The sequence below is a fragment of the Sceloporus occidentalis genome, unplaced genomic scaffold (genome assembly GCF_023333645.1).
Source record: "Sceloporus occidentalis isolate IW3139 unplaced genomic scaffold, rSceOcc1.0.p SCAF_74, whole genome shotgun sequence".
Classification (NCBI taxonomy): domain Eukaryota; kingdom Metazoa; phylum Chordata; class Lepidosauria; order Squamata; family Phrynosomatidae; genus Sceloporus; species Sceloporus occidentalis.
The window spans coordinates 1,138,261-1,150,943 of record NW_028317054.1 but is presented as its reverse complement, the minus strand read 5'-3'; the positions used below and the strand labels follow the sequence as shown (position 1 = coordinate 1,150,943).

The 12,683-nt window shown below is 35.2% G+C and overlaps 1 protein-coding gene across 9 annotated transcripts in view; it reads left to right on the top strand.

Moving 5' to 3' along the window:
• The window catches only part of LOC149285916 (sodium channel protein type 2 subunit alpha-like), a 43,752-nt gene that overhangs the window by 21,248 nt on the left and 9,821 nt on the right, over nucleotides 1-12,683 (top strand). For all 9 annotated transcript variants that reach the window (XM_089494635.1, XM_089494632.1, XM_089494627.1 and 6 more), the window contains exons 14-20: nucleotides 449-622; nucleotides 1,937-2,296; nucleotides 2,655-3,140; nucleotides 4,312-4,432; nucleotides 6,462-6,616; nucleotides 7,792-7,965; nucleotides 12,067-12,189. In XM_089494635.1, coding sequence (XP_089350761.1) covers nucleotides 449-622; nucleotides 1,937-2,296; nucleotides 2,655-3,140; nucleotides 4,312-4,432; nucleotides 6,462-6,616; nucleotides 7,792-7,965; nucleotides 12,067-12,189 — 1,593 coding nt within the window. The remainder of the gene's footprint in view (nucleotides 1-448; nucleotides 623-1,936; nucleotides 2,297-2,654; nucleotides 3,141-4,311; nucleotides 4,433-6,461; nucleotides 6,617-7,791; nucleotides 7,966-12,066; nucleotides 12,190-12,683) is intronic.

Here is a 12,683-nt window from a genome sequence, read left to right as displayed (position 1 = left end):
GACCCGGAGTCTCTGAGTAAAGCCCTGCTTTCTCTGATCTCTGAGTCAGTTTCTTTTTCCTCCAGGCTGAAGAGAGTTGTTTGGCCACACCCACTCCCCAACCCATGTTCTGTCTACTCATTGGCCACTTTTCCTTGGCTCGACTCACAAAAACCAATCTGGGGCTAGCCCTGCCTCCACACAAGGCCACACCTCCAGAAGAGGGAGAGACAGGCCATTATCAACTTTCACATCTGGATTGTCATATTTAAAGCTGTAAAACAATATAAGAATTTGAGCTCCGAGAAAAGGGGATCATCAGAGACTTTAGCTCCCCCCCCAAAAAAACTTGTTTGTTCTCATTTATTGCAGAATTAACTTTTAAGACTATTTTCTTTTTAAAACTTTTTTTCTTAATATTATAATGTAAGACCACTATATCAATTATAACATTATTGATTTCATTTAGGTTTTCACTGGCATTTTCACGGCAGAGATGGTTTTAAAGCTTATTGCTCTAGATCCATATTACTATTTCCAAGTTGGTTGGAACATATTTGATGGCATCATAGTAAGTCTTAGCTTGATGGAACTTGGTCTGTCTGATGTGGAGGGATTATCAGTGCTTCGATCCTTCCGATTGGTAAGTATAAAATGTTCTAAAATGTGTAAAAAAAAAACCAGCTACAGTACCATGTAAAACAAAACACATGAAAAGATCTGGTAGTGCTTTTGTTAACGTTTTAACATTTGTTTGGTGCATTTAATGTGCAATCACATTTCAAGGTCTTCATTTCTGATGAAAAAGGCTATAAAAGCTGGATGTGGTTTTCGTCAGAATAGCACAGAGTACTATTTACAATTTGAGTCTGGCAAGAAATAAAATAAATATTAAATACAGTAAGTGCAGTAGTTATTTACTCTTAGTATAATACCATTAGCCATTTCTTCCAATGCATATTTACTAAAAATGAACCATTTTCATGTGAGATGAAAACACAGTTTAATTATTTTTAAATATATTATTAATTATAACCATAATTGTATAACAACACTGAAAGATCAATTAAGACTTTGTAACATGGGAAACCAACATCTTGCCCACATTTCTAATAATGTGTTTAGTTACAAAAGTATACGTGGAATAGTAGCTATACATTTTCTATCCTTTTTATCGTAAACTCACTGACTAGATTTATGGTTAACTAAAAACAGATCATTTTATTATTGACATGTAATAGAAGCTATGGGGTTTTCAAGCATATTGGGTCATACAAAAGAGCACTTTGAAACCAGCAGTGGACCTGTGGTTTACCATTTGGGCAACAATTATAGCTATTTTATAAGATACAGTTGCTTTGATAGCGCAAATATCCAGTGATTCATGTGGCTGTAAGTTAATTTATAAAGCTTGCTGGCAAGGTCAAGAGGTTTAGTTGCTGTCTGACCAAATATTAGAATGGGGAAGAATTGTCATCTAAGTGACATTGACCGTGGTCTTATTGTTGATGTCAGACATGGTGGTTCCATTATCTCAGAAACAGCTAACCTCCTGGAAGTTTCATATACTACAGTATATAGAGCTTACAGAGAGTTCTGCAATAAATAAAAACATCTAGTGACACACAGCTCTGTGGACAACATAATAATGAGAAAGGTTGGATGACAATGGCTAGAGGTGTTCAATCTGACAACAGGACAACAAATATTCAACCACTCTTTACAACAGTATTGCGTAATAAGGCGTTTCTGAATGCAGAGTAAGCATAACGTTTGGCCTGCAACAGAAGACCATCTATTAGTGGATCCTAAGTGTATGTATTAGGTAATTCTGTTGGGTTTATGTATTGCAATTTTGTTATAAGAAATATTCTCTTGTTCATAAGTATGTTAATATTTTAAAAGTGTCTTGTTAACAGTGTTTCAGAACTATTTATTATAATTTATCACATTCCAGCTCCGTGTATTCAAGTTGGCCAAATCCTGGCCTACTTTGAACATGCTGATCAAGATCATCGGTAACTCCGTGGGAGCTTTGGGAAACTTGACCTTAGTGTTGGCAATCATTGTTTTTATTTTTGCCGTGGTCGGGATGCAGCTGTTCGGTAAAAGCTACAAGGACTGTGTTTGTAAAATTGCACCAGAAGATTGTAAACTTCCACGCTGGCACATGAATGACTTCTTCCACTCCTTCCTTATTGTGTTCCGGGTGCTATGCGGAGAATGGATCGAGACCATGTGGGACTGCATGGAGGTTGCAGGACAAGCTATGTGTCTTACAGTGTTTATGATGGTGATGGTTATTGGAAATCTAGTGGTAAGTTAAATAAAAAGAGGAAGGTCTGTTAAATTCATAAAATTTAAAATTGTAATATAATCATTACTAAGTGTTGATCTTTCAAGACCATTGCTATGGGTGTTATTAATATTTATTGGTAGGTCTACTCATTTTGCATAAGGTGTGATCAACACTTAACAAAACAAATGGGTTTCATGTATTCCCAATCAATTTATTTGCATTAGGAACAGTTTAATCAGGATACACTTCATATTAATACTATATAAAAACATGCATGCAAATCTCACATCCATGTTCTGTAAATTATACTCTCACAATGCAATATGTAGGTAAAAAAAAATAATATTCTTTTTTCTCTTTCAATTATTTTTTATAGGTTTTAAATCTGTTTTTGGCTTTGCTGCTCAGCTCATTTAGTTCTGACAATCTCACTGCTACAGACGAAGATAATGAAATGAACAATCTTCAGATTGCTGTAGGCCGAATGCACAATGGAATAGCCTACGTGAAAAGAACTGTCCGGGAGTTTTTCCAGAAGGCGTTTGTTAAAAAGCAGAAGGCACTAGATGAAACCAAACCTCTGGAAGACATGCAGAACCAAAAGGACAGCTGTATTTCCAACCACACTACAGTGGAAATAAGCAAAGACCTTGACTATCTGAAAGATGGAAACGGAACAACTGCAACAAGTGGGATAGGCAGTAGTGTTGAGAAGTACATTATTGATGAGAGTGACTATATGTCCTTTATACACAACCCAAGCCTTACAGTGACTGTACCAATTGCTGTTGGAGAATCAGATTTTGAGAATTTGAATACAGAGGAATTTAGCAGCGAGTCTGATTTGGAAGAAAGCAAAGAGGTAAGATTATTTGCAAAATTATTTTGGTTGGCATATTGTTAAAGAAGCCTTCCTGGGAAGTTCTCAAGCACCCCCAATCTCTCCATATCGGAGCCATGAGAGGGAGTTGATGAGTGGTTTACAACAATTGAGGGGAGAATATGAAGAACCTGGTGGGGAGTGGTAGGGGCTAAACATCACTGTCCCAGTGATGCTGAGGTGAATCATGCCTGGACCCTCCAGACATGTGAAAATGAAACCTTTCATGCAACCAAACATGATTAAGAATTTTGAAAGGGGGGGTTTGGCCTAGGCTCCCTAGGCCCACTTTCTGCTTACTTGTTACAGTATAATTTACATATTAACAGAATCTAACACTGTACACTGACACTACCCCACACATACTCACTCTAACACACATGCCTAACACACAGAGACCAAAACACACACACACTTCTCCGCCACTTACCTACAGTGCGGTGAGCCTTTCTTCAGAATCAGCTCATATGAGCTGCAACACCTGGCGGTGTAATTTTGTGATACGTGACCCCAGCAAGCCCACCCTCCGGTGGACCATTTGGATGCAACTGGGTGCTCTGGTGCCCCCTGATTCAGGCACCCAAGTCAGCTGCCTGGTACTAAACCTGGCTGTGGTAGTTGCTGAGATGGGGTCCACTTAGTGAATGAGGTCCTTCTCCTGACACAGTAGTATTAACAGAGACACAGATGCTATTTCTGAACTATGAGTAGTGATGGCAGAGGGTGCTTCTCCCTCCTTTAAGATCACATGTTAAGAAGCGCCTTTTGTTTCATGTAACATGTAACATGCATGTAAGAGTGGAAGTTGCATGTCTCCCTGCTTGTAAGGAAAACACTAAATGTCTGTGTTAGCACAAAAAAGCACTGCACTACAGCGTGTCAGATGTAGCAGACTCCCTTCTATGAGTTTGTACATCTTACATACTTTAGGGTGGCACTTTATATGTGCAGGTCAGCAATATATGAAAACATGGCCCCATATATTGTCTTTTTCATCTTCCTACTTCAGTATATCACTTAGCCATCTTATTAGAACTTATGTTTCACTTGACAATTCATAATACAAAAATGTGCCATCAATGTGAGTCTGCTTTTCGCCGTGAGTCCTATATGTTGGAAATATGATGTGTATTTCTTAACCGTTTGCTTGTAGAAATTGAATTCTAGCTCGTCGGAAGGTAGTACAATTGATATCAGGCCACCTGGTGAAGGTGAAGTTCCTGCCGTCGTGGAGCCTGAGGTAGAGGCCGAACCAGAGGCTTGCTTTACAGAAGGTAATTGAGACAAACTGCGACAATTTGTATTTCTTATAATGATTACGTTCTGTTTATTTGTGTGCAGTAAAATAAAAGTAACCTTGTAATTATTACAGTTCACAATTATAATAATTAAAGCTTCCACAGTAATTTTCTCCCACTGTCATTTATAACACATTACAATTACAAAATACAGAAAATAGTGTTATACCTAAAATAAGCATGACAGGGATAGAAATATAGAATAGAACAGAATGACTCCTTTTTTTTTTATAAATATTGAAAAACAAAACACAAGTGTTATTGTCCAATTTGTAGACAGATTGCCAGTTTTTAGTTTATTCATGGTTTCTATCTATAATTTATAATTAGATTTGTTTTGGTATATTGTAGAAGAACAATTTTTAAGACATTTTTTACCTTCAAGGCAACCTTAGTAATTTATAACGTCCCATAATATTCTAAAACAGTTATTTGTTTTTTGAACATATGCTGCGCCCTCTTTGAAGAACTGCAGAATTCCATCAGTCCATATTTTTGATTTTCAAAAATATAATAAAAATGTTTTATTAGTTTACATGTGCGTTTTTCATGATATCACAACCCCCGATCCCTGCATGGCAGCAAGGACCAAGCATTTTTACCAACGTTACCAATAGTGATGTTTTTTCCAGGACAAGTTACCATGGTAGCCAACAGCCATATTGGCCAAAGGCAATGATGGTATCTTCATTTTACTTTTATAATGTTTGAGGTTTGTTAATGTTTGATAAATGTTTGAAAAAAAAGCTTTCATTTTTTATCTTAGCCTAATTTTCAAGGCAAACACTCTGACTCTTATAATACTGCCTCGTTATAAACAATTGAATGTCTTAATTACCTACACACCGACAACCTAAGGAAAGTTAATGGACAAAAGGCATTAACTAAATTCATTAGCTAAACAGCAATTAATTAGCATTACCACAATAAGCTCTTTGTAAATACGTAAGTATTGGAACAGGGAGAGTCACCCAAAATATCACGAGTGACAATTATAGCAACCTATAGGTCTAAGGGAATTGTATTGGAACAATAAACTAGGTTGTCTTCAATGTAAACTACATTACTGTATAGAGCACTCTTATTTAATGCTGAAAAAGGTTTTTTTTTTCCATGCTACCTCCCCTCTATTGTAGCTCTTCTAAACCTTTGTCTGCCTCAACCCAGCCAGTGGTGGGACCTGGGTGCAGTATCTCTTCACCCTCCCCCATAACTAAAGCTCACTAACATGCAAACTTGCTCATTCTAGCACCATGCACTTACACATGCATACACACACACACACACTATTTCCCTCCCTTCTAACAGCACTAACCTAAGGCTCACTCTTCACGCTCACCATACACACACTCATGCTAACACCATACACTAACACCAACACACACGCTAACACCAAACACTAACACCCACACACTAATGCTAAAACCATGCACTAACACCAAGCAAAACATGCATCTAACACCGAACCTCATGCTAACAGCATACACTAACACACGCTCTAATACCATACAGTAACATGCACGCAAATATGCACACACACATGCAAACACCATAAACTAACACACACTGACTCTAACATCATACACTTACACATTCACACAAACTCTCCAACACCATACACTTGTACAGACACACACTCACTTGAACACTATACACTTACACACATGTATGGACACATACTCATTCTCTCCCATCATCCCTGCAGCTTACACAGCACACCTCCTTCACCTCGCTTGGAGCCCTGTCTTCACTACTGCTTGCACTCTAAGTGCGAGTTGACATGCTGCTGCCACCCTACTATCGTGCCTGCTCTAGGGTGCTCCTGAATAGGACAAAGTTAATAAGTTGAAGACCAGTAAAAGATAAAGATAAAGATGACCGCTGATACAATTTAGCATGGCCTTATTATCAGATACAAGTTACCATTAAAAATCTATTTGTGTCTATTTATTTGATGGCATTCAACAGTCGGCAAGTCAATTTCCTTGTTTAATTTTGCTTACAGGTTGTATTAGGAAATTCCCATGTTGTGATGTTAGTACTCTAGAAGGGAAAGGGAAGTCTTGGTGGAACTTAAGAAAAACCTGCTTCAAGATAGTAGAGCACAACTGGTTTGAGACTTTTATTATCTTCATGATCCTTCTCAGCAGTGGTGCTCTGGTAAGTAGTAGATAATATTACAGGTTTTTTTTTGTGTTTTGTTGTTGCTGTGTTATATTTTAGACTTATGTGTAAAGTAATGTGATGTTTAGTTTTAGATGAGGTGTGTTTGTGAACATTAACCACCTACTAAAAACATACATGGGCTAAAAGCCCCTTTTTATGTGATGTCCCTTTCTATATTATACCAGTCTTTATTATACCTATATACAACATTTTAGCATGTTTGCTTCTTTTCATTGTGATCAATTTATGTCTCTGTTGCGTTATATATGAGAGCCGGTGTCTGCCACGTCACTTGTTTTAATTGATGCAGGTAGCCACGATTATAGCTTTACACGGGAAATGCATAGATTTCAACAAATTGTAGCACAGGAGGTTGATGTTTGGTAAAACTCAGTAAGGGTATTACTAATTACAACCTACTCTTTTTGTAATGAAAGGATTATTTTGCAGTGTGCAATTTTCACTGCAGGCCCAACGTTATTGATTTATTGTCACACACATAATGGCAGTGCTTAAGCATTCGTACGGGTAAAAATAAACCATGGCAAGTTTAAATAACACACGCTGATGAATGTCACCTGACTATCTAGACTCTTCCAAGTTTGTCTCTTCAAAAAACTCTGAATCTAGCACGATGGCTGTTTTTATTTAATTCTTAAGTTATTCAGATGTATACTTTGTAGTTCTACCATCCACCAGAACCAGGTAATTTTATTTAGTTTTCTCCCATTTCTTCCATTCCTCATGATTCCTCAGTGCATTTTAAATTGGAATCCATCCCAAACAGTTGTAACACACTTCATGGACCCTTAGCCTCGAACCTCTAGTAGAAACCATGCAGTTGAAGGTTAAAACTTGTGATAGTGTGGCACGGTGGTAGGATTCCCACTTTGCACAATGGAGTTAACCAATCATTATATTTTTACTTATGTAAATGAGAAAATATTAGGACGTTGTGTATTTGGATCAGGGTCAATTTGTAATTAAATTCCCATTTCCCATTTAAACTTTTAAAATTGGTCCCCAAACCCCTAATATTACTGATAGGAAACAGAATTTCACTATGCACCATAGTCTAGTAATTTGTTCTTCTGTAGAGCCTTTGATATCAAATGAAATATTATTTAATAGCTCAGCTAATAAATCTGAAACCCCAAAAATAATTACAGGCCTTTGAAGACATATACATCGAACAGAGGAAAGCAATAAAGACAATGCTGGAATATGCCGACAAGGTCTTCACTTACATTTTTATCCTGGAAATGCTGCTGAAATGGGTTGCCTACGGATTTTCTAAGTATTTTACCAACGCATGGTGCTGGTTGGATTTCCTGATTGTTGATGTAGGTATTATAAATACATATATTTTTTCCCATTTACACTAAGTGCCTTTATTATCCTTCTTTTGTTTAACTATGATATTGGTTCTGCTAGAAGAAGTTGCAGTTTTTATACATTTTGCACTGACATATAAATGGACAAAAGGGTGATAAAGTAATATTATATTGTATTCTTGCTGAGTATTGTATGCACTGTCTCTTATAGGTAAATATTAAGGAATATGAAAAAGGCTAAAAATAATATTTAAAACCTTTCTAGAAACAGAAAAAAATGGTTGAGGGATTTATATTTTTCTAAATTTGTAAGCAGTACAATTAAGAACATTTGAATTGTGTTTTTACTGTGTTCTACTCTAATTTTGCTTTCATGTTGACTAATGCCTTACATTATATAGAATGTCTAGTTTTGAGACCATATTACGGCATTGTGTGACATAGTATTCAGTAAATTACTGTGACTTCATTTTACGCATGCAAGAAGATACAAAATAATATTACTTGCCTGCTCAGATTTACTAGCGCCATTTTATGTGAATTATTTTTATTCTGGGCTATTATATAAGAAATAATCGGATGCTATAGTGTGTATTGCTGTGTATTGATTGGCACCCCAATGTAGTAAGTACGTTGGAATGGAAGGTTATAAGTGTAAGTTGGCTAGACTACACACAAAATATATCACGGCGAATAAGTATAAAGATGTAGTAAGAAATTGATGAACTCTTTCACCAAGTGTCGTAGTGCTGGCAGTTTTTACCTGAGATGGTTCATCATTTGATGAGGCACAGATCCAGTCTTGGAACTTTTAAGTCATCTTAGAAATCATTTTTTCCAGTATAGGTTTTGAAGGTGCTTAAATAGAAGTATACTGCAAATATAGACCAACATTTCAAATTTATTTTATTTTGAGGGAAAATTGGGGTAAGAGATTGTTTTAGTGAATGATTAGATTTGTCTAACTGAAACACTAATATTACTCTGCTTTACTACAACATCTCTTGAATTTGTCTTTTTATTGCTTCCATTGACATGGGAGGCCACCCTCACAGACATCTGTCTACTCCATTAACGTCTATAGTTTAGTCTGTAGAAACTCAAGAAGAAATGATTCTGTAGTGGTATAACCTTCCCTATAGTTTGAATAAGATTAAATGGCCATACATAAAAAAAAAATCCCGACCTTTTTGAAGACACACTCTTAAAAATTATCCAAAAATAGAAGAACTCTCTCTTAAACGGCTCAGTATTTTGCTTAAAGAGGGGAATACATTCCTCTGTTTCCCCAAGGCCAGTCAATGTTAATCCCTGTAGAGAGGGCTTATAAATGTCCACCGCTTCCCTATTTAGTGCATTCTAAAGTTTTATGGTCCTCACTGTCCAGAAATCAATTAAAATTTTTATTTTGCTTTATGTTGAATGAGTTGTGTGCCTGAAATAAGCTTGATCAGTTAAATAATAAAATTATGGGTTTTTTGTTAAATGGTATAACAATGTGTATGTTGCTTTCATAATCGTATTTATTATACATAAGTATTGGTAATCTTACATGTCAATGTGGCACTTGGCAAGTGTATGCTAAGAAAGAAATTGAAATGATGGGAATGCTACTTCTTTAAATAACATATTTTATCCAAAACCATCATTCTGTTTTGTTAGGTCAAACATTTAGATCTAATAAAAACAACTTGACACCTTTTGCTAATTAATATTTACATTAATATACAAATATATATTTACATATATTTTCTAAACAGTAGTATTGTTGTAAGCAAATTTATATTTAATATAAAAATGTACATTAACCTTTTTTATAGGGAAGTGGTCAAATGTTATTTTCAGAGATTCAAATGTTTTGTAATTGGTTAAAAAGTAATTATTTTTTAAGTAACTTTATTGTAGTCTGCTAGAACAAGAGAACAAAGTTTATATATATATATATATATATATATATATATATATATATATATATTGGCATATTATGAGATTTAATATTTGTGCATACTATCTGTATTCTGTGGAATGCCAGAGCACCTTTACTTAATCTAAATAATTAAATACATTATACCAATGAGAATTTATCTGAAAAAGTATATTTAGCAAAATGAAAAAGGTGTTTAGAATTTGAAAAATAAATATTTATTTTAAAGCTAAATGTGCGTATTGTTTGTCATTTAGCAAAATATTTTGCATATATGTCATCGATAAACCAGTATGACTTATATCTTTCTGAATTGTATATCATATTTGCGAGAATTCACTGTTCTCAGGTCTGTTCCCATTGGTTACCGAGCACTCATAAGCCATACTAAAAAAGACACAGTTTATGTTTATTAATATGTTATAAAATATGTCCGTACATTATGATGAAGTTATCGATATGTGACACGGATGTTTATATAGATATTGTGCTTGTTTGTGTGAATATGTTATCAGTATTTTTAGTAGCTATCCCAAATTAACTTTTAAAACCTTCAAAGAACTTTCTTTTAATAACCGATACTTGAAATATTACCCATTATATGTGACAAAATTTGATTAACTCCATTTTTCTATTTTTTTTTTTTTTTTTGCTTCTGTTGAAAAGCATTGATATATTTAGATATTATGTATTTTGGCTTTGGTTTTATGTTTTGTTTTCAGCAGACATGATTTCAGTTGTAAAATTGTTGCTTTAGGGTCCCCATATTTCTCAGATGGACCTACAAACTTGGCTCTAATAAAGTAATTGAAATTTGAAAGACCTTGGAACTATACTTAAAGTTGCACATGGTGTCCAGCATTCTCTCTCCTAAATATTGTTGCAGGTGTTAAATTGCAAATTATTTTTAGATTTTTTATGATGAAAATGGATCCTTTCAGTGCTTAATAAGTGAGATGCTTGAAAGCGGAGCAACTGAAAATGTTACATTTTGGCCATACATTGTTCTGTAGCACTGTTAGGAAGACGAAAACTAACCACAACATTAAAATGGATCAGATACAAAACATATAAAATCATTCACACATATTAAGGCATACTGGCACAAAACACGATTTAAATCGAATTAATCATATAAATCATGTTAAAGTTTAGGTTTAAAAGTATTTACACATATGGGTAGCAGATTATAACAAGGATTATGTTTGAGAAGCAGAGGGAAAGGTTAAAATGCATTTGCAAGAGATGAATTGATGACATTAATAGATTGTTAAAATGATATATGGGGAAGGAACAGAGGATGAGATCATACTGAGTAATAGAAGTTCTTGTTCCTTTTATATTATATTGTTTAATGCTAGCAATTACATAAAAAGAGGTCTAGATATTAGCCCACGGATATCATATAGATTTCTAAATCAAAGACTTGTATCAAAAATCATTTGAAATCAGATGTTTTCTGGCCTGCTTCAATTTCCCAGATTTGGCAATGTAAAAAACTTGCACTATGGTTTCAAATAAATAGCCGATCAATTTACAACATCACTGAGCAAGGTGGTAAACCTGTTGCCATCTATCTGTTGATGAATAGCATCTCAACCAATGATGAGAGGAGTGGTTGGCCACATACCAGCTGGATGGTGAAAGGTTCTACCCACTTGCTCACGCACAAGCCATATAGTAGGATTTTTACAGGTTTTGATTAACAATGCCATTAATTCTGAACAGATTTCAATCATATCTCTTTTGGCTGGGGCACTCCAGTATGATCAACTAACTGCTATTAAATCTCTAAGGACCTTGAGGGCATTGAGGCCTCTGCGCGCATTGTCAAGATTTGAAGGAATAAGGGTAAGCCCAGTAGACTGCGACCTAGGACCTTCTGATCTAAATTTTTCTTTTTTGCTTTTTTCTTACTTGGCCTTACTTTTCTTTCACCTGAAACTGAAGCTGTAGGAAAAAAAATAGGAGAATAAGATTGCAGTGTTAAAACTACCAGGTCTCTTCGGGTGCTGCGATAACCATTATTCTCTAACATCTTTTAAAGATCTCTCCTAGGTTTAGGATGAAGATGAAGAAAATCAAGGAGCATCTTTGTACCAAACTCCTATGTGCTTGATGCAGTAAATGTATGTATAGAGAATAAAGATGACCAATGAGACTATTACTTTTTTGTTTTTGTGTAGGTCTCTTTGGTTAGCTTAGTAGCTAATGCCTTGGGCTACTCAGAATTAGGGGCTATAAAGTCCCTTAGGACACTAAGGGCATTGAGACCTCTGAGGGCCCTCTCACGGTTTGAAGGGATGAGGGTAAGATCACATAAAAGAATGTGAAATGCATGCATAGAGAAAATGAAATCATGCATGTGTAAAAAGCATAAGGAATGATTAATCCATTATGAAAGGCTGCAATAACCTCATACCTACTGTTTATCACTAACAGATATTGTATGGGGGTCAAATGCTTTAGCACATTGCAAAAACCATATGCTGTCACTTGTACTAGCTTTTCTTCATATGAGTCTATTCAACAGAAATCCCATAATCATGGGTTTACAGTTTTATACCCCTTTATGTATATCCCATAATAAACTTCAAATAGCTGCCTAATAAAAACATCCAACAAACAAATGAAAACCTATTTTCACATAATGAAATAATAGTTATTTACATGTAATTTTACCCTTTAACCATTTTTTTTGTTAAATGCAATCTACAAATTCTAACTAGTCCCCCTATAACACCTCCTCTCAATGATTGGTCCAAATAAAACATATCCACCATTGTAGTTTCCAGCTTTCATC